The 23320-nt window shown below is 37.1% G+C and overlaps 1 protein-coding gene across 1 annotated transcript in view; it reads left to right on the forward strand.

The window, feature by feature from the left end:
• The first annotated feature begins 6 nt into the window (after window positions 1-6).
• Window positions 7-23320, forward strand: part of FBXO8 (F-box protein 8) — a 42720-nt gene continuing 19406 nt past the window's right edge. Inside the window, exons 1-3 of the mRNA XM_017651052.3 lie at window positions 7-229; window positions 18278-18614; window positions 21463-21589. Of these exons, the coding sequence (XP_017506541.1) occupies window positions 18286-18614; window positions 21463-21589 (456 nt within the window). The 5' untranslated portion in view covers window positions 7-229; window positions 18278-18285. The remainder of the gene's footprint in view (window positions 230-18277; window positions 18615-21462; window positions 21590-23320) is intronic.

Raw genomic sequence — 23320 nt, forward strand, 5'->3', positions numbered from 1 at the left:
GAGCGGGACCGTCGGCCGCTCGGGCTGCCGCGGCTCGCGGAGCGCAGAGTCCCGAGGGCTCTGGGGTCCTCGTCGCCGTCACCTCCACCGGCGTGAACAAGTGAGGTCTGAGCCGGCTTCTCCATGGCCTGAGCACCAGTTCCCGGCTGAATCATTTTTCTTTTTGGCCCAAAGTCCCCGCCCAGAGGCCGAGTCGTCGCGGCGGCGGTGGGGATCGCAGGTCGCTCAGGTACGAGCGTCAGCCCCGATATTTCAGCGTTCTTGCCCCCTTTCCCTGCACAACCCCCCTTTTCCTCACGGAAATGGAGACAACCGGGGCTGGCCTGGGGGGCAGAAACTTGCCAACCAGCCCGACTTTGGGGCCAATGACAGTGCAGAGCATCTTGAGTGACAGCGGTGGCGGCTTATTAAAATGAGGCATGCTCGTCAGGAGGCGGGAGTAGGTGTGTGCCTGTGTTTCTAGGCCACTGGGCTATAAGGTCAGCTTGGGACCCCAGGTGGCGACCCGGCTTCGTTCTGAAATAAAGCCGGGAAACAGCAAGGATTGCTCTTTTCTAGCCCAAGTGTTGCTTTTCAAGTAGAGTGGAAGTTTTTTTTTTCTTTTTTGGGGGGAAGGAGGAATCGGTAGACACAGTTTTCTGTTCTTTACGTACTTTCCAGTAATATGAAAGCAAACGTACAGGTAGGGTCACGATGGGCTGCCAGTTGCTTTAGCTGTCAAGCTTTGGTTATAAATTTGGCAAGTTCTTAATTTCCTGTCTCTTGTTTGTTTCTCTGTGACTGGCCTCTAGTGTTTTACATGGTGGTTGCTCAATTAAATATTACTAATTGGGTGAAATTATGTACATGAATCCCAGTCCTCATTTAAATGTGTTCGTTTTATTTTTAGGTTCTGTATGTATTTGGTAATGTAATGGTTGAATCTACTTGGTTCAACAAGTAGAATTTTTATTTTCAAGGATCCCAGGTGTTTCTCTCCAAATCAGTGCATCATGACCTTTATTACCGCAAAGTGAAGCTAATTTATGTTTTCCGTTTCAGTTTTCCTTCTCTTGACTTCTAATGTTTGGAGTTCGGTAACCGTATTTCTGACGGTTGGGAGGCCCGAGTTCTCCCCACATGGGCTTCTCGGTAGGGCCGCCTCCCAGTATGGCAGCCGGCTTCCCCTAGGGTGAGCAAATAAATGAGAGAGCACCCAAGACGCCATAGTCTTTGTGATCTAATCTCAGAAGTGGGATCCCATCAGTAGTGCCCTATTGTAGTTGTTAGAAGTGAGTCAATAAGTCCAACCCAAAATCAGTGTGGAGCGGGTTATGCAAGGGCAGGAATCCCAGGATGCCAGGATCCTCGCGATCCTCGCGGGCCATCTCAGAGGCTGCGTAGCCCAGATACCCTGGCTGGTACCTTTCAGGAGTTAATAGGCATAACTGAGCAAAGTTGTGTCCAAGAGAAATGCCAGATACAAAGAAATAAACTTGAACAAGCATTATCTCTCTTGGAAAAGGTTTTATTTTTGTCTCTTCCATACCAATTATCTGAAGAGAGGCTTATTATTCTTGAGAAATTTTGCCTGAGGGATGTGTGAGAGAGGAATGTTTGTGTTTTTAGGGTCCATGAGCAGAGAATATCAAAACTGGAGACTGTATTTGCTACCCACTGCCATTTTATATGGTTGAAATGGTATCAGAATAAACATGAGCAAAGATAGATTTCAAGAAGGAAAGAAGTTGGCAAATGCGAGATAAGCCTTTCTGGTGCAGAGAAAATGCAGGTTAGTGGCAGTCTTTACATTGGTATGAGATCAAATAGTGATGGGATAGGTGTGTCTTAGATTAGAAGTATGCATTGTATGCCTGGCTTCTAAGCATTTTTAGGTGGCAGGACCAGCTCAGCTTTTGTCAATGAACCATGTAAGCTTATTGGAAATTAAAGATGCAGCCTTCAAGCTTTGTTGTCACACTGTTTTGGCTGTGAGCCACTGTAAAATCTCCTGTACTTCTTTCAGGTTTGAAAGATGTTGTAATATGACCTTCATCTGTTAATAAAGTATTATTCAAGTTTATCTTACTTCAGGTGCTTAATATCATCTTGAATGTGTCAGTTCTGATTATCAATTTGGCTTTTAAACTGGGGTTCCTTATCGGGTTAACATACTTCATTTATAGTAGGCTACAGCCAGTTATCTAGTAGCTTTGGGCCCTTAGATGTCTGAAAAATGTTAAACAGATGCTTGAGAGAGTAACAGTTGAAATACTTCCACAAGGTATGGTGATAGCTGCTAGATAAGCGGCAACATGCATGGTGATCTGTTACACATGATCAGAGGCGCAGGGAATGGTTTGGGTGTTTGCTGTGCTTTCCTGTAGATTCAAGGGCAGTCAGTTTCCTCATGTCACAATGTAAAAACATTGAATTAGTGAGAGATTATCCTTTTTTGTATCACAGTGCACTGAAGTTAGTCATTTAAATTTATGATTTTATAGTTCATTACTTATCCAACTGCTTCATGTAACTATTTTCTACACTTTATTCAAATGGAAGCTGAGGCTAATCCTTGGGCAGGCCTGTGATAATGCATCAAAATCATTAATACTCAAGTCTGTGAAATATACACCTGCCTTATGCTGCTTTTTCCATTGGATTAGTTTACTATTTTTAAACAACTTGAATGAAGTACATCTACTTGTAGAAATTTATGTTCCCTATTTACTTTTTTCTCCACATTTTGCTTGTCTGACGTTTACTGACATAGATTCTACAATAAAACTGAAACATCCTGACTTGAATAAGTTTACATCGTATTTGGGACAAGAACTTTAGTGGTAAAGAGATGAGAAAAGATATTTTTGGGTTCAAGTTTAGGCAGCAGGTGGACTGTTTAACTCTATGACCAGCAGTTTGTGTATTCTTCAAGAACAGATTCCACAGGATTTCATAAGCTTGTTGAATGAAGGAACAGGATCTTAGCAAGTGAACCATGCTTGGAGAGCCCCTAGCTGCTTATGCCAACTGGTGACTGATAGAAGTCATGGACATGGGGGGAAAAAGATGGAAAGGACAGATGCCATATGTACACACACACACCCATCCCCATCACCTCTTCGTTTTATTTTATTTTTCAGGATTTTTTTCTCACCTAATTTTTATAGAATTATATAGCTAAAGAGAGTCTAGGGATCATCAAGTTCAAAACCCCTGTTTCACAGGTGAGAAAACTGAAACTGCAAAATTTAAGTGACTTGCCGAATCCAGCAAGTTAAGAGAAGGAGCCTGGATCCAATCTGTTTTGCGTCAGTCTCTTTTCATTAGCGGGTGTTTTCTCATCTCATTGCTGACTTCTGTTCAGACTGCCCTCAATATTTATTTTATTTTAATACTTTGTTTTAGTTGCATAAAAGCCGTTCAGTGAGGATTACAGTTTTTGTTTTGTGTTTTCAGTTCCACAACTCTCACAGGAATGGCCATTGGTTGGTGGGCAGGGGGCGTGGTCTGCCCCTTGGAAGTGGGGTGGAAATAGGCACCCATAGGAGCTGCTGGGTGCAGTCGGGTTGAGTTTAAAAAGTGCAGTTAAATAATAACCAGGATAATTGAAAATAATGCTGGTGAGAAATATGATACATTTATTTTATTTCAAGATTTAAACAGTTGAACTTTTCTTGCAAAACAAGCCACAGAAATTAAATAAGCCTAAGATTCTCAGCTTCTTTTTCCTCAGTTGTATTTAATATTTTTTAATTTTCACACATTTTAATTTTTACGTTTGTTTAGGTGCCATTTGGTAACACTCGTGATAGAATCAAATTACGGAAAAGGAAAAAAAAATCCTTCAGAAAAGAAAGTGATATTGTAAATCCTTTTGAATTAAAAAAAAAATTGGTATGCCTTTTAGTAACAAAAACTGCTCCTGCAGGTCCACATCTTTAAATTTAATGAGTGAGGTTTTTTTTATGTGTTTAGTGTACCTTGTGACCTTTGAGTACTTAGCTATTTCCCTTTTCTTCTTAGAAAGACCTCTGTGTGGACTTACACTTCTTTCATTTCTCTCACAATTGCTGCTTTGCAGTTTTAGTGATGTGATTGGTTATCAGGTTCTTTCTTTTCTTTTTTTTTTAAATTTCACTATTTAGTCTGTCCTTAACTACTTTGGTGGTCTGTTCTTGTAAATGTTAATCATTAGTAACTGATATAGTTGTCAACCTAATTTAATACTGCCTTCCAGGCAAATATGCCTTTGGGCTTGTTACAGCAAATTCATCTGGACTAAAACTGTATTTTTTTAAATGAGAAAACTACATCCAAAGTGTCAGAAAAAGACAACTGTTTCTCAGATTATTGCATTAGAAGAAAAAGTGTGTCAGGACCTACATGCTGCTTTACCAACTAAAAGATGCTTATATATTTTATCTCAATTTAAGGCTCATAGGAATCCTGTAAAATATATAGCAGTGATTTCCCCCATTTTATTGGAAAACAAGCCCAGAAACCTTGTTTGGCCAATCTAAGGTCACACGGCTTGTGGCACAACTACCTGGAGCTGTAACTTTCAATTCACTCTCCAAAGTAGCAGTGCAACGAAAACCTATACATTTCTCTCAAGTAGACATCACGGAGCCCACATTCTCTAATTAATCTCAGCATAACAAAACTCAAAATGAATTTAAAAACCAAAAGACCTCAATATTTAGATTTTTTTTAAAAAATAGGCTTTTCAAAAAAATTGCTCCATCAGTGTACAATCGAAGTACTGTATGCTGTTGCTTTTTTATTTTAATAGAAACATGTATTTATACGTTTACCCGATCATTGATACATCCTCTGTAAACAGTCAAAACATCATTATGCAATTCATATCTTTAAAGATTTGTAATTCTTGATCCTGTTCTTTTGACCTAGATAGTAAATTGCATAAAGTCAGAGGTGACTCACTGGTCATAGATTTTTTAATAATACTGGATTTCCTGAAACCTAAATTAGTTACTTTTTGTCAAATGAAACTAGACTTTCTGTGTCCTTTGTCACCTTTAGAGCATTCATTTGAGTTTCTGATTCTTTTTTAAAAGCAGCTTATTTACATGGCATAAAATTCACCCACTTTAAGTCTTTTTTTTTTTGAGATAATTGTTGATATACATGCAGTTGCAAGAAACATACAGAGAAATCTCTTGTGCACTTTGCCTAGTTTCCCTGGATGGTGACATTTTGAAAAACTGTAATGTACTGTCACAACCAGGACATTGACATTTATACATTCAATGTGTCTTCTTCATATTCCTCCAGTCTGACTTCACTTACACGTGTATGGGTATATGATGCTCTGTGCAGTTCCGTGAATCAAGGACCACAAGCAAGATACCGGTCACTGCAACCACAGGGCTTGCTCGTGCTGACCTTCTATAACTGCATCCACCTCCCTCCTGAGTAATGATATTGAACATCTTATCATGGGCTTGTGTGCCATTTGTATATCCTCTTTGGTGAATTATCAATTTGTTTTCAGTGTCTTTTGCCCATTTTTTAAATTGAATTGTTTGATTATTTACTGTTGGATTTTGAGAGTTGTTTATATATTCTAGATAGTACTCCTTTATCAGATATGTGGTTTGCAAATACTTTCTCTCAGTCTGTGGCTTGCATTTTCATCTTCACATGGGCTTTCAAAGAGCAAAAGTTTTTAATTTTGAAGAGGTCCACTTTATCAGTTTTTACTCTAATGGGCATGTTTTTGATGCCAAGTCTGAGAACTCTTTCTTTAGTCCTAGATCTCTAAGATCTCCTATATATTTTTTTGAAGTTTTATTTACATTTAAGTTAATGATCCATTTGAGTAAATTTTTAAAAGATGTGAAGTTTAGATCAAGGTTCATCTAATTCAATTTTTTATCACTGTTTACCATGCATCCATTCAGTTAGTCAACAAATAGTGACTGAGTACTTTATAGGTCCAAGGCACTGTGTTTGGTACTAGACTTATCCATGTAGCTTACTGTGTAGAATCAACTTCTCATCTTAATACTTACAGGCAGTTCTCGCTTTGCAAGATACCATGTTAACTAATATTCATGCAGATTAGAACTCTGGCCTTGCTTTACACAGATGCACCGTAACTATTAACCAGTAGTTAGCATGCTACTATACAAACCATATATATAAATTTTATTTCTTTTAATACATATAATAAAATTGAGTAAAAGCACAATATGGTAAGTGAATTCTAAAATTATTGTCTTAATGAACTTATGTTTGAGTAAACATTAGTATTCTGTAATCAAGAAATATGCTTAAAAATACTGATCTCAACAATTGTAACTTTGCAAAGATCTAAGAAATTAACATACTATGCACAAAGCATTTTATATTTTAAATGACTGTGTTTGTGAAGATTTTAAAGATCTGTAGTAGAAACTTCCCTCTTATTAACTGACAGATTTATTTAATCATCTGCAAAAAGGCCCTTTGACATATTGAATTTTCCCATGAAGATGCCATTTCTAGAACATATAGATAGTGATTAAAGATGATGGTAGGCCTAACTGCCAAAAATGTATCTCTGTTATCACCAACTGGTGACTAAATACTAACCTATTTGCCAAACTCTGCTTTTTTATGTAGTGTATCAATCTAAGCAAAGTTAACCTCTGCTTACTTTATATATCTACTAGTTGGTATTTTTTTCTCCTAACAAAGGTAAATGTCATCTCTCCAAATAAATGAAATTTAGAACCAGGATTATAACTACTCAGGTAATAAAATCTGAAGTAGTGAGGTGTGCACTGAAATAGAAGAACCAGCCTGACAGTTATTTAAAGGAGGTTGAAGGGTGAGGACAAATTGTCTCTTATTGTAAATCACCTGCTATGGGCTAGAGTCTCTGAATGCCGCCCCCTGTGAGTCCCATGGGACAAGAATCAGCCATTGTTTTGATGAGGAAAAATCGAGGACCACAGACTAGGCTAATCAGATTCTGTGTTGGAGTTTGAACCAGATCTTTTTTCACATCAAAGCCTGTGTGTTTTCTACAAGAACAGTAGCCTGAAAGAGAAGCTGCAGCTGGGAGCTAAAGTGGAGGTGACACGCAGTGACTGAGGTGAAAGAGGGCAGGGCCGGCGACAAAGAAACAGGTGGTAGATCGCCTCTGCCCTCTGTGGGCTCTGATGGTTCTGGGTGTACGGTTTGGTGGTTAAGACTAAAAACTGTGGACTCAGATAGACCTGAGTTTGAGTACGAAATTTTCCATTTGCCAGTTATGCGGCCTCAGGCAAGATTGCTTAACCTCCCTGCATCACTATTTCCTCAGCTATAAAATTAGGATAATAACATCTACCTGCTAGGGCTGTGGTGAGGATTAAAGTGAGATAATATATAAAAACCTTATCAGAGTGCTTGGCACAGGGTACATATTAAGTAAATGGTAGTTTAGAGTACAAAAACGATATTGTTTAGTATTCATATTAAATGTTATATAAATAGATAATATATAAATATATTTAGGTACATAATATTATGTACAAAAGGAGGCAGTTGCCAGGAATTCCAAACCTTAAACCTGTGTGCATGCACACACACACACACACACACACACACACACACGCTAAGTTAAAGGGGTGTTTTTTTCCTACTTTCCTTAAAGAATTTTCTCTGCCCTATATTAAAAAAGGTTCTATCAAAAATGGCAAAAATAATTTTTACTATTTTGTTTTCCTTGACAGGAGTTTCCTACTACATTTAAATCATGATGCTAAGCTTTTACCCTCTTACAATGGTTCAGTCTGTATCACACTAATCCCTAGAGCAGTAATTGTTAAACTGAGTGCACATCCAATTCGGTTTTTTTTCTTTAATTCATGTGCCTGTGTTTCACATCCAAGAGATTTCTGTTTTCAGAAAGGTTACGTACGACTAAAAAAGATAACTAGTATGTACCTTTTACCCACATTCACTAATTCTTAAAAATTTGCAGCATTGCTTCATCATTCTTCATAGAGATTGATGTTACTGTTCCTTTGAGCCATCTGAGACCGGGTCACATACACTATGTCTTAAGAGTCCAGTGTTTTGCCTAAAAAAACATCCTCTGATATAGCCACTGTACAGCTATCAAATTCAGAAAATTTAACATGGATACAATGTTTTTATCTAGTCTCCAGCCCATTATGTCTACTTTTTCAATTACTGCTTCTCAGTCTTTCTTTGGCTTCCTTGATTGGCATTTTTGAAGAAAAAATTCTCATGTTATAGAGTCCCATTTGTATTTCTCTGATATTCCTGTGATCAGATTCAGATTACAATAGTCTCCCCTATTTGCAGGGCATACGTTCCAAGACCCCCAGTGGACGCCTGAAACCATGGGTAGTACCATACCCTGTGTATGTATTCCACCTTATTTCCTATAGATACACACACCCGTGATAAAGTTTAATGTATAAATTAGGCACAGTAAGACATTAACAACAATAATTAATAGTAAAATAGAACAATTATAACAATATGCTATAATAAAAGTTATGTGAATGTGGTCTCTCTCTCAAAATACTGTACTGTACTCACCCTTGTGATGATGTGAGATGATACAAATGCCTAAGTGCTGGGCTGGAGGGAGGCAAATGGTGTCTGTGGGCCTGGGGAGGTGGTGTTAGGCTCTTGACCTTCTCTCCTGGTTGAGTTCCAACAGTACCAGATCCAGTCAAATTCGTTGTCTCACTGTATGCACATGCCAGCCTAGACATCTCCCTCCTCCTTCTTATGGCAAGTCCAGGAGACGGTGGGCTGGATGCAGCCACAAACCGCAGCATCGTCCGGATCCCTGTGGAGGCTTTTTGATGATCATCCCCCGGCACGAGTCCTCCAGAGAGTGCTGATGCCGGAAGCTCCTCCTCATATCGTATCTTAGTTCATTTTCTGGGTATCCAAGCTAGGCCTTGATCTTCTGCGTAGAAACAAACAGACCCTTTGCCCACACTTTGACATGCCCTCTATACCACTGTGCAGAACTCATTGGAGGTCAGCACACAGTAACTGCTTTTTTTTTTTTTTTTTTAATTAAGAGAAAGGAATATTATCAGAAAAGAGTACCTCCATAGCTGATCATCTGACACCCTTTAAGTCGATCAACATTAAGGATATTTAAAGCATGCGTTGATCTTTGATTTACCAATAGTTTTATCCTGTTAAGGAGTAATCCCCCTTTTCTTTCTTTCTTCTTTTTTTTTTTTTAAATTTTTAATCTACACTTACCTGAAGAATACTATGTTTACTATGCTCTCTCCCTATATCAGGTCCCCCCTGAACAACCACCATTACGGTTACTGTCCATCAGCTTAGCAAAATGTTGTAGAGTCACTACTTGTCCTCTCTGTGTTGTGCAGCCCACCCTCCCCTTTCTCCCTCCCCCCCGATGCATGCTAATCTTAATACCCCCCCCTTCTTCTTCCCCCCCCCTTATCCTCTCCCTGCCCACCCATCCTCCCCAGTTCCTTTCCCTTTGGTACCTGTTAGTCCATTTTTGGGTTCTGTAATTCTGCTGCTGTTTTGTTCCTTCAGTTTTTCCTTTGTTCCTATACTCCTCAGATGAGTGAAATCATTTGGTATTTCTCTTTCTCCGCTTGGCTTGTTTCACTGAGCATAATACTCTCCAGCTCCATCCATTTTGCTGCAAATTGGGTCTGGATTTTTCCACTTCTTATGGCTGAGTAGAAATAGTGCTGGCGATAAACATAGGAGTGCATCTGTCTTTCTCAAACTTGATTGCTGCGTTCTTAGGGTAAATTCCTAGGAGTGGAATTCCTGGGTCAAATGGTAGGTCTGTTTTGAGCATTTTGATGCACCTCCATACTGCTTTCCACAATGGTTGAACTAATTTACAATTCCCCACCAGCAGTGTAGGAGGGTTCCCCTTTCTCCACAGCCTCGCCAACATTTGTTGTTGTTTGTCTTTTGGATGGCAGCTATCCTTACTGGTGTGAGGTGATACCTCAGTTGTAGTTTTAATTTGCATTTCTCTGATAATTAGCGATGTGGAGCATCTTTTCATGTGTCTCTTGGCCATCTGTATTTCTTTTTTGGAGAACTGTCTGTTCAGTTCCTCTGCCCATTTTTTAATTGGGTTATTTGTTTTTTTGTTTGTTGAGGCGTGTGAGCTCTTTATATATGACTGTAGGTGACAAGGAGGCCCATCTGCTTCCTGACTGTGGTTGACCACAGATAACTGGAAGCATGGAAAGGGAAACCACAGATGGAGGGACTCCTGTGTACATTTGGGCTGTGCTACTGAACAATTCATGTTGTATTCTTCACAGGGTGTCATGTCCAGAGGCACATGATGTCCATTTGTCTTACTGGTAAATACTAACTTGGAACACTTGGTTAGATATTGTCTGATTTCTTAATTTCTTTTTGTAATTAGTGAGTTATATTGGGGAAAAACTTTGAGACTTTATAAGTTTTCCATTCTTTATCAAACTTGGGTTCAGCATCCGTTGATAATTTTTCCCAGGACTGTTTTTTATGATGATTTTTCTAACTCCTTTATTCCTTCTGTCTTTATTAGGCAACATTTTATTTTAAGGAAGAGCTTTCCTTTCTACATTATTTATGTATGTGTGGGTCATCAGTGCAGACTCATGGATTCCCCTTTTTTTATGTGACAGATTATATTCTATTACTGTCATTATTTTTATTTTGATGTCAAAATTATCCTAGGTTTGTTCAAAAGCAGTTCCTGCAGATCAGCTTCTAATGTCCATTTTGAGACTGTCCCATTGCCTTTGCTTTGTTCAGATCCCCCTTCAGCTCACTGGACATTCAGAATCTGCATTTAAGAAACACTGCTTTAGGTACAGCACAGGGAAGATAAGTAGTGACTCTGTGGCATCTTACTGTGCTGATGGATGGACAGTGACTGCGGTGGGGTGTGGGGGGAACTTGATAATACAGGTGAATGTCGAAACCACAGTGTTCATGTGAAATCTTTGTAAGATTGTATATCAATGATACCTTGATTTAAAAAAAAATACTGTCTTAGGATTTTTCTTGGTAGTCCTTGAGGGGGTCCCAAGTCTACTGGAAAGGTCAAATTTGGGAGGAAGATGTACCTTTTTACCATATTCATATATAGCAATGCAAACTTTCGAAATATGTAATACATAGAGTATGTGATTTTATAAGTATGTCTGCTAATGATTAAAATTAGCTTGTTAACTTTTACTAAAGAGTCACTGGATGAAATCAAGAAAAAATAAACCAAGTGATGGTTGTGGAAGTATTTCAGCCACACTTTAATGATTGGACATTGTATCTCTGAGACAATAGAAAGCTGCTCGATATATGTATGTACGTGTACAGGGCTCATGGCTCTTGCTGTGGAATGATTGGTTTCATAGCCATTATGCTGGGTCGTTTGTGAATATTACAAGGAGAGCAGGGGTATCTTTTCCCTAGGGTCATTCCATTTTTTTAGAGAAAATGCTTCTTCATTTTATCTGGATAAGGGGAAGGGGGTGGAGTATATTCCCAAGCATTTTCGTCTTGTGATGTACATGTGTTCAGGGATATTCTGTGGTCTATTACCATTAACACATATTACTTCATTTAATTCTCACAAAAATTAAAAGGGGTATTTTTTTCATTATTGCATAATTAAGGAAACAGTGACTCACAGACTTAATCCTTGGTTTTTTTCCTCATTTTACTCTGAGTTACTCCCATACTTACACAGTGTTTTGGACCCACAGAAAGCCTTGTGGGGACTGCACAGAAGGTAGACAGCCTCTGCATCTCTCCCTGCATCTTCCAGATACCCTCTCCTGCTCTTTCCTCGTGGCTTCATTTATACCCACCCCTTCTTTCATGTTACAGAAATCAATCGAACTCTCATGTCTACTCAACATTATCTTTTTCTTCTATTTTAGGTTTGGTTTCTGCCTCTTTTATTTCTTTTTTTCTCATTTTTAATAGGAGGGACAAGTGATAAATGTGTGTGCTCAATCTTACATGTTTAACAAGAAAATGAGTTGACCTTAAATACTTTATCAAAAGTGAGTTAGAACATTCTTTTTTCCATCTACTGTCCAATTGATGTCTTATAAATCACAAATCATATGAATGACATGACACCCTATCATTTGTATTTATCCTGGTCCTGGTTTAAAACCTATTCCTGAAAACCATGTTAGCATGAATCAAAATGAATTTAGAATATTATAATTAAGTAATGTAATACCAAAAGGAAGGAAAAACACTATAGGTACATATTAACCCTAGATGTAACATGCCTAGGGTGCTGTTAGGTAAGGCTACAAAAGGTCATTTAGAGGTGACAGTGGCTCTTTGCTCCATAAATGGACCCTTAGCTAAGCACGACACTTTATGTGCATTTCTTGGTTAGTATTTTTCAAATTGTTTATTTTTGAAAGATGATGGAATTGTCCTAAAATTATGTTTAATTTCCATTTATGTCATCTCAGCTACTGTGCTATGGCAGCATAGCACTTTAGGAACAGAAAGTTAAATTTGTAATACAAGATAATGATAAACACCAAAATATTTAGTTTTTATATATGAGATTAATAAAATAGGTGTCTACCTCTCAGCTGATGTGACATATTTATCTCCAGTACCACTGAGTGTTCAAGTCTGCTCAGGTTGGTTACTGACCGCCATTCAGTCGCTGTTAGGGGCAGGCTTTTGAGTGTCCTGTCCCCATGGGACATTTGCATATGCATGTGCTCACGTGTGTGTACTCACATGCATGAGTGCATTTGTGGGTGGTGCAGAATTAAACATGAATATTTGGCCCTTAAAACAAAATAGTATATACTAGCTCTGAGATACAGGGAGCATTACTTGACTGTGGTATTAAAGCAATCAAGATTAATTAAGTTGATAGTCATATTTGCATAATTTCAGAAAAATAGAAATTCTTGAATTATATTCATTTGCCTGTTTGCCCATTGCTGCTTCGTTTGATACCTGTCCGATTTAAAAAGGAGTACTGGGATTGATTTTTTATAAGTATTGTATTACCACACTGATAAATAAGAAAATATGATGCCCTACTTGCCTTCTTTTTGCCTTTTTTTTTTTTTTTTTTGCTTCTCTGAAAGGAAGAATTTCACCTTTGAAACCTTACAGGGCATTTTGTATTAATGAAATTTCTCCTCTGTGACCTAAGTAATTTTGGATGATAAATAATGAAATGCTGCTTCTACTTTTGGAAACCAAGAGAAAGTATCTTCGGTTTCATTTTGAAGCTCCTTAGAATTTAAAAAATCCTCTGAACTCAATAAAGAAACTTTGAACAAGAAAAATCCAAATTTGGAAGAAAAGGCATGGTATTATCTTTAATAGTATTAATTCAGCCGATGCTCACTACTTGTGGATTTTGTATTTGGAATTCTCCTACTCACTAAAATCTATTTTTTATCCTACAAATCAATACTTGTGACACTGTGTGGCTGTTCTTGGACTTGCGCAGAGTGGCAGAATATGTGCGTCTATGAGAAGCCCATTCCCAGCTAAAGTTGAACAAAGTAATATTCTGCCTTCTTTTTTTAGCTCTCACAGTGTAAGTATCCTTTTTATGGTCTGTTCATTACCACATTTTTCACATTTTTGAGCTTCTTTTTCATGATTTTGCTGTTCACAGTGGCCGCCACGCTGAGTACTGAAGTGCTGGCTGTTCCTAAGCGCGGGCAGGCTGTGATGGCGCCTCACCAAGAAAATACCGGCGTAGATAAGCTGCGATCAGGCCTGAGGAGTTCCATGTCAATGAATCAACTATTAAACAGAAACACACATAAAATAAGATTATGTACTGACCGATTAACAAAAGTGTGTGGCCAGAGGCTTGCAGGAACCTGGCCTAGTGTTCTCCCTAGGGGCAGTGGCTCAGTGTCCACTAATCCAGGGTTTGCCAGGACTTCATAGAATACAACTACCACGAGTTAGCGAGAATTGACAGTAGGTTTTCTATTTGTACACAAAATAGACTAAGTTACAATTTTATAAAATTAGAAGAGTTTCCAAGACATAAATATCTGCATTCCTAAACCCATTTTGAACTATCAGCAACGGTTTCATCATAAAATCCACAATTACACCGAAACTATTTAACATAAAAAAGCTTCTTTTGTGTTTAATTTTTTCAAATTTGAAACTTTTTGCACATTCAGTAGTTCCACTTTGCAGCGTCATTTTTTTGACTGGGCAATGGACACAACAGAGTACTGTATCGTTTATAATGCTGTGTTTCAATGCTGAAAATCTTTATATCAAGATTTTTATCAAAACTTCAAGACATCTGAAGATTTTGTACTTTTAAGTCCCATTTTGATTGGTTCCAGTCCAAACACCTGTTTTCAAGACTATGCGATCATGCAAGAACCGAGCCTGAAACTCTGTTATATTTTGTATCTCTTTTAGGGCCAGATGTTCACAGATCACTAGTGATGACACAAGAACCTATTTCATACCTGTGCAGTCAGTACTATATCAGGCATTATGAATTTTGAGATTTTTTTTTGTGAAACATAACACAGGCTTTTGTCGTTTACATTTGGGGTTTGTTTTGTTTGTTGTTGGTTTTTTTATTGTTTTTTTGGTCATTGATATAAAATAATTGCATTTATGAGAAAACATTAACCATAACTGAAATATGAAATAACTAAAGAAGATGAAATAACTAAAGGAGATGAAGAATTGTGCTTATGCCCCACAAAACCGGGCAAGTATCAGCATGAACAAACCACGGTTCAGGAGGCAGAGGGCATCAGGACGACTGAAGGGTCATTAAAAAAGTTTCATTCAAGTGCCCATCATTTTCACTTTACAGAAAACCGACTTTGTCAAAACTAATAACCAACATTGTATTATATTAGCTGTGGAATGAACTTTATGCATTAAATCGTTTAATACACAGCCTTTAGAGCTATAGGTGGCATTATTTATTATTATATAATGTACAAATTATCACATTAGATATGAATAAACTAAAACTTACAATCGTCAAATAAATTGCCCAGGGCCCTGTAAGTAATAACCCGTGGAGTCGGGATCTAAACTCAAGTCCGACCGCAGAGTCCGCGGCACTGTGGTTCCTCCATGACTTGCTGCACAATGTCCGCGGTGGGCATCACGTCCTTTGAGAGTCTTACTGCTTTCCGGACAGCTCCGCCCACCTTGCGCAGCCGTTCCCCTAAGGAAGAGCTGGAGTAGGAATGGACACCACAGACACCTTTTCCTTCCCCCCAAAAGAGAAACTTACTCTATTAATCTTCCCTAAGTGGTTTATCATTTCGTGTTCTTGCCCAGTGTCAACGCTGCTTTAAAGGGAAAAGGACATCCCAGAAGGGCAGTTTGCAGTCAGAGAATAGAAAATGCTGTTTTCTTTGTCTGAATCATGTGTACATGAACCTCGAATGTTTTTTTCTCCCCCCAAGAACCAGCTGCTGACTTTACTTCTGTCTACCTGCCGGATGCTTTCTGAATCACATTACCCAGTGCTCAATTTTAGTGATTCCCCATTAAAGTCCAGAGCCCAGGGAAATGGCCCTGACTCTGTGTTCCCTAGCAACACCCCTGAGAGTCACAACAGATGCTTAACAGCTGCTTAACTGGAAAGATGCTGTATGGGAAATACATAGAAACTGATATTAAATGCCTCAAATCTTGCGACTTCAAACATCATAGTTAACACATTTGATTATTTACCTTTAGTCATACAAAAACAAAAGAGAAAAGTAAATGTAGTTATCTAAAGTGAGAACAGTTATGCTAGCAATCAGTGCAATTTCTAGATATTTTCTTGCAAGAAAAACAAAAAAAACATAAAAATAAGATACCTTTATGATTGTGAGTCTTAAAGTGTTAAATTGTGTCAAAATTAAATTGTACTTATGTCATAATATGACTTGGTGTACTTAAACATTAAGCAAAACGTAAACTTACAAGTTTCTGTTGATGATCTGTATTTTTTTTGTTAGTAATTTTTACTCTCTCTGTAGTCTTGCCTTTTCCAGGGTGTAATGTAATTGTAATCATACATGCCGTAGCCTTTCAGATCGGCTTCTTTCACTGTGGCATGCAGTCACATTCCCTCCACGTCTTTTCATGGCTTAATAGCTCATTTCTTTTTAGCACTAAGTAGCACATCATCTGGATAGTCACAGTTTATCCATTCACTGACTGAAGGACATCTTGGTTGCTTACAAGTTTTATTACTTATGACTTATGCTTTTTTAAAATTTGTATGCAGGTTTTGTATGGACATAAGTTTTCAGTTTATTTGGGTAAATACCAAGGAGCACAAATGCTAGATAATGTGATAAAAGCATCTTTAGTTTTGTAAGAATCTGTCAAACTGTCGTTCAAAGTGACTGCACCGTCTGCATCCTCACATCCTTGCCTGCATTTAGTGTTGTCAGGGTTTTGGATTTCAGGCAGTCTAATAGATGTGTAGTGTTATCTCTTGTTCTGATCTTGCCTAATAACGTGATTAGGCAAGCAATTGCCTAATAACATGTGATGGTGGTCATCTTTTCCTATGACTATTATCTGTATATCATTTTTTGGTTAGGCATCTCTTGAAATATTTTGCAAATTTTTAAGCGAGTTTTCTTGTTGAGTTTTAGGAGTTCTTTGTATACTTTGGTCACAAGTCCTTCATCAGATAAGTGATTTACAAAGATTTTCTGCCAGTCTTTGAACTGTTTTTTCATTCTCTTCATGTTCTGTATTAAAAATAAGAATTTAATTATTATAGCTTAACCACTATTTTAGCAACTGCTACCATTATTATTACCTGTGTTGTAAGGAGGAAAGATTATCCTTTGTTTTACAAAATTTTCCACACATTTAAAAATCATTAGTATGTTCCTTTTCCTTGTAACCTTCCTCTGCACCCCACTGCCTCGATCCCGTTAACTTGGGCTGCTGAGTTTCCAAGCAATTCACTGTAAGAAGGAAGAGTGAAAAATTATCCTGGACTGTATTTTCTATTTTGAGCAATAAGTGATGTGCTATAGTGGCCATGATCCAAATAGTAGCCATTAACCCTATAAATACACATGTGAATCATCATGCCTTTTTATTGAAAAAAGAATATATTTGACATGCTTTGAAATTCTCATTTTTCAAATCATTCCTAATAGTTTTCAAAGTATCTGGATACGAGTGGACTTTTGTTGTTATTAGTCCTATTGTAAGCAGCTGATTAACAAAATCATATTTCAATGTTAGTTCATGATATGAAATTTAATGATTTTATTCAAAATTCAATATTCCACCAAAATTTTTGAAATATGCACACACATATTAATGATCAGCTTGGGTTTATAAAGCAAGAATATTATGCTTGGAAAAGAGAGCATGAAAGTAATTGTTTTCATTAGTTAAAAACTGTTCCTGATTTTATTTTTCTCAGTGAATTTATTTGCCCAGGAAAAGTTACTTAAAGCTAAGATCAAATAAAAAGGCCAGACCAGTAGTTTTCTAAGCAATCGTATACAAAAAGTCCAACATTTGTAACAGATAAACGCAGCGCTGCTGGAGGTCGCGGGGAGGGGGAGGAGCCTGGAGTGCGCCCTCTCCCAGGCGCCTCTGAGGGACACGTAGAGCTATAAGGAGAATGGGAAATTCGCACAAGTTGTGATTTTTTATTTAAAGCAATGACAAAACCAAAGAGTCATTACTGAGCTATTTCTCATATAGTTCTAGGTGTCTAATTTATAAGGTTTCTGAATTAGACTTCAGGGCCCATGTTACATTTTATTACAACTTAAGTGTAGACTGGCAAGAATTAAACAAAAAGCCTGTTTCACAGCTGTTACGCATCTGGGACTGTGGTTAAAAGGGGCTAGCTTGGCTTAGCCTGAGTTGTGATAAAAAGCAGGGGCTAGAGGCCTTTTAACTGAAGTCCAGTGCTCTGATCAGAGCTGCTTTTAATACTGGCCCATAAGTCTACATAATCATAATTTGTAAGAGTCTTTAGGACATCAGTAACTTTTAAACCTTACCATGTGAAAAATGATTATGTCACTTGTGGATTTTTAAAGTAGTCAGCAAACTGGAAGAAAGTTGATGACCAAACCAGATATTCCTGAAACTTTCTCCGTCCAAGTCTTATACTCAGGATGTTCCAAGTATTCTTTGTCATATTAAAAGGAATACCTTTTAATATGCTGTAATCAGGGCTGTTAACCGCTGATGAATGAATGCTTCCCGTCAGAGCAGGGGAAAGGTGGGCTCGTTTGTTGCTGTAGCCTCACTGCGTCTGGCTTTCTCCCAGGCTTGCAGATGGGTCAGGCGCTGTGGAGAGTGGCCAGAAACCAGCAGCTCCAGCAGGAAGGCTACAGCGAGCAAGGCTACCTCAGCAGAGAGCAGAGCAGACGGATGGCTGCCAGCAGCATGCCGAGCGCCGGTCACCGGAGACAAGTCCAAGTAGGCATAGATAGATACCATCTTTTGAAGGCAAGGAAATCTAAAGAACAGGAAGGCTTCATTAATTTGGAAATGTTGCCTCCTGAGCTAAGCTTTACCATCTTGTCCTACCTGAATGCAACTGACCTCTGCCTGGCTTCCTGTGTTTGGCAGGATCTTGCGAATGATGAACTTCTCTGGCAAGGGTAAGTCCAACCCACCGTGTTTGCTTTCGGTATCTCTAAAGGTGATCATGCTTAAACGTCCTTTTAGTAACAGATCTCTATGCGTTATGAAGTATTTCTTTTTAACTTGGGCTTGTAGTTTGAATTGCTCTTTATCATAACCAGGAAAGATAAAGATGCAGTTATCATCACAGTCAAAATCGATATTGGGAAAAGAGGGGCAGTATAAAAGCAAATAGTGACTTCGCAGTTAGGAGAAAGTTTACTAGTCAAGATGTGTTGGTTTATTGTACAAGTTGTTCAGTGAGAATTTACAATACAGAGCTTAGCGTTCACAGCCCTGATGTAGTTTGTACTTCCCCTATGAAGAATAGGCATACCTAAAAATCAATTAGTATTTCCCAAACCTTATTGTTTTCAGTGGTTACACATGGAGTATATGTGTGTATATATACTTATTTATGTATTTATTTTTATCAGAGGTGCTTGTTAGCATAAACTTTGACTAGTGAGTACTTCATTTATTTTTCTAACCACCACTTCACCAATGAAGTAGGAAAATATTAGAAAGCAAGGGGATAATGTACTTGCCGAAGTGAAATGGATTATAGGAACTTTAACAACTATTGTACCAGTTTAAATTAAAGTAATTTAAGAATGTTTGGAGTCTATCTTACAGAAACTGAGTTATCCTTAAATAGCATCAAATATTTGAGTCATGAAAATGTTATCAAACATAGAAGAATCATTGGATTTGGGGTTTTCTAGCATTGTTTGCCTAAGTTTATTTAAGTCTCATTATTTTAAAATGGGACTTCCTAACAATGTAAAACATACCCAAAACCAAAAGCCTTTTTGAGACTTTAAATAATTTCCAAGTGAATATCTAAATGATAAAAATAAGAAATTATATGAATAGCTGAACTTTAGTAAAAACGTTATTACCAACAATGACATTCCTAACTGAGGCTTCCCAATACTATAGAATTATAGTATTAATTAGAGCTCATTTCTCAACCTCCAAATAGGTAAAAGTTGTCAGTATCGTCTTGTTCTCTCGTTGTCTTGTCATTGTGAAGGTGCTGTGGAAGTGAGGAGACATTCTGTGAATTAGTGTTTAAAATAAGTTAGAGTTATTTTTTAATCATTTAGTATAAAAGGAAATAAAAATACTTTAAAACTGGCTCCTTCTTTATTTATAATCTCTTTAACACATTGTAGTATTCCCTGAAAACTTAACTTCTGATCCTGTATTTGAACTTTGAAAAAAAAAAAAGTTTAAGCTATCTGAGCTCGATCAGAATGTATTCTTCACTTGGGATTTAAATCTGGATTGTTCATTTCTGAAAGAAATGCTTTCTTTATTATTTACAAATTATGCGTGTTTTTATGATACTTGGATAATTTTTTTCTTAATGACAAATTCCTTCTATTTTAAATTAAAGCCAGCTCAGATTTTATTTCAACTTTGGTTTTGTTACCAAGAGATTCTTCTGCTTTCACATAGGTTAGTGATAAAGGTCAAAAGCTGTGGAACAAGATTAAAGAGGCTGCTAAAACACTGATAATTTTCTGAAAAAGTTACTAAATTTACTGTTTTAGAATCAGTGATTTTATTTGGTTGGTAAAAATAATTCAAGGACATAAATTAACTATTAAGATAGTTTCATATTAAATTAGGTATTTTATCTACTATCCTCACAGTTCTTTTTGTTATAATCTGAGACTTGTTTTCCTGTATATTGTGTGTGTGTGTGTGTGTGTGTGAAAAGAAGGCAGTTTGAACTAAAAATCAATAATGAATATCAGAAAGTGAAACCATTTTCCTAGTTGTCACTACAAGGAGGTGGTTTTGAACACAGAATTTAGACAATTTTGAGATAGAGTCATTAAAAGAGTATATCAAAATATAGTTTCAAACTCTTGATGTCTCTAGAGTAATGCACTTACATTCAATGATCTATGGTGTGTGTCTAGAATTTCTAGGCTTTGTAATAAAATAAAACTTTTGCCTTCAAATAATAACCAGTAGCTCATACAGAATTGGAAACCATTATCCCGATCAGCCGAAGTAGTATGTTTTGAGATATGAACTGTTAGCATTTAAGGTTTTATACAGTTCTTAAACAGTCACGGATCACCATGATAGTAAAGCGCCAGTGTTTGAAGCAGTGTCTACACAGCTAAGCATCCCATCACAGTTTGTGCTTTATGTACTTAAGTTACAGCATCACTGTTTCTATGTAGTTTGCCTGTGGTTACTGTATGTATTGTTAAGAAAAACAAAGTTCTCCCTCTGCCCAACAGTCTTTTCCTCCACTCACTTTTATTTCTCAGTAGAGCACATAGTTTCTTAATCCCGTTTGGCTTCTTAGTTAAGATTTCAAACTCTGGAGTAAGCGAGGCTCCTTGAGTTCAAACCCTTCCTCTACACAAATTAGCTGGGCAACTTTTTATCATATCTGTGTTTCTTTGTCTGTAGCACCAACATCATAGGATTGTTGGAAAGATTTAGCAAGGTAATACTATGGAAATGTTTTAAATAGTGCCTGGCATCTAGTATATACTTGATAAATGTTAGTTATCATTACTATTAGTACTAGTGGTTTATATTTAACTTCAGATAATACTCATGAATATTATTAACTCTTCTATCTCATAATTATTAAGTGTATCAAAATTGCTAAATTGGAGGCATTTTTCTATCACTGTAGTAAACAAGCAAATAGAGAATTAAAAATTTTCAACTTTAGAGCTATAAAATCCAATTTTATCATTTCATGTTGCTGTTTTAGCATGTGTATGTGTGTTTGACTTAGGAAATTAAATATGGTAATATTTTCTTGTCTATTTTCTTGTCCTTTCACAGGTTGTGTAAATCCACTTGGGGTCACTGTTCCATATACAGTAAGAACCCACCTCTAGGGTTTTCTTTTAGAAAGTTGTATCTGCAGCTGGATGAAGGCAGCCTCACCTTTAATGCCAACCCAGAGGAGGTAAGTGGGGCATTTGCATGTTTGTAACAGTTGAACTTCATTACTGTCTTGCTGCAGCTTTCCGGTGTAACAGATGTGCAGGTAAAGTGACCAGTCGTTGAGCGCACCTTTGCAGTCACTGCACAGCCCCGAGCTGAAGTCAGTGCTGTAGGGCGCGGCCATGTCTCCTGCCTCACGTCCTCCTCCTCCACCTCCTTACCCGCTCACCATGTGGAGGCCCCATGACAGACCTGCAGTCCTCTACTGGTCCCAATTCAGATGTTACTACATTGGAAGTGGAAAGCACGAAAGAGGTTCACCAGATTTTATCTGCAGCACTTTCTTCCTGTCCTATTGCCGCTGTTTATTAAAGGTGGTACTTTTATCAGAGATAATCACGAAGGACATTGCTTGCTTATGACACATCAGAACGTAGTCTTTAATGCCTTTAACAATCTAATTCCATGTTGCCATAGAAACTGCTTATAGATTTTGTTATAAAATTGAATACTTTCATAGGAATTATCTAATTATTTCTTAACATAATATGTAAGAATGATCAAAATCTGAAAACAGTTCTTTTCCCTCATTTTCATTTTAATATACCCTGGAAAGAAGTATTTAAGTATCTCTCATTTTTAAGACTAATGGAAATTACGAGACACCAAGAAGTACTACTTCTGGATGGATTCTTTTCTGTGGGAAAATTTAACTGGCAGTCATTTTATTTAATTTATTTAATTTTCAAAAACCAACTTTTTTCATTTGTTGCAGAGGTATTAAAGTACTTGTTTAAATTGTGCAGTCGAATATTTTTAAAAGTAACTTTTGCTGTGTTATAATTAGAAATGTTTTGCCCCTGCAAAATATTTGAATATTAAACAGAAATAGCAGTTTTATAAATATGCTTATAATATAAATTACATCGGATTTTTAAAATTAAATTTTCATTTGTTATATATGATGTTTTTTGTTAAATTTTTCTTACACTTGAATTAAACATAAAATATAATACCATTGCAAAAGTTTACTGATACACACACATTATCTGTTAAGTGTTAGCCCCATAAATACAAAGTTTGTATGTATTATAGAGCCTGGTATAAATATCTAAATTATTTGTGTTTTCCTTTCTCTACTGTTCAAAGAGTTTTTACTTTCAGTGAATAGAAGACTGATACTTTTACTGAAAGTAGAATGAGTTTTAAGTTATAAGCTCAAATTATATATTTGAAACCAATATTATATGAATTTTTAGGATCTAATAGTCATTCTTTAGCAAGCAAATGAATGAACTGTCATAAATTTAGGTTTTGCAACTTGTCCTTTTACTGAAATTTTTTATGTGAGTTTTTTATAGAATACACTTGTTTTTACTTTATTTTTGGTCACATTCAAGTTCTCTTCCTTCTAAATATATAGCGACAGGAAGCACGTCACCTTTCGATCTTGCACTGTGGCATGCTTGCTCTGTACAAGAGTTCTGCTACACTTATGTATCGGAAGAACTGCATAGTTCAGGGATTTCATTACTCTTGTTACTACAATCAGATATTACTTGCTGCCAATTAAAACAGTTTATACTTTAAAATAAGATATATATGTTGCATCAGTCTCTTGAGTTAACTGACAATTGCTGGAGAAGAACCAAGGCAGAGCAGTACGTTGTTTTACTCTAGATACATAAGAATCAGGAAAGAGGCTCCCAAGCCCCGTGTCATCATGCCCTTCACCGAGGCATGCAGGCTCCTG

The sequence above is a fragment of the Manis javanica genome, chromosome 3, assembly GCF_040802235.1.
Source record: "Manis javanica isolate MJ-LG chromosome 3, MJ_LKY, whole genome shotgun sequence".
NCBI classification, from domain to species: Eukaryota; Metazoa; Chordata; class Mammalia; order Pholidota; family Manidae; genus Manis; species Manis javanica.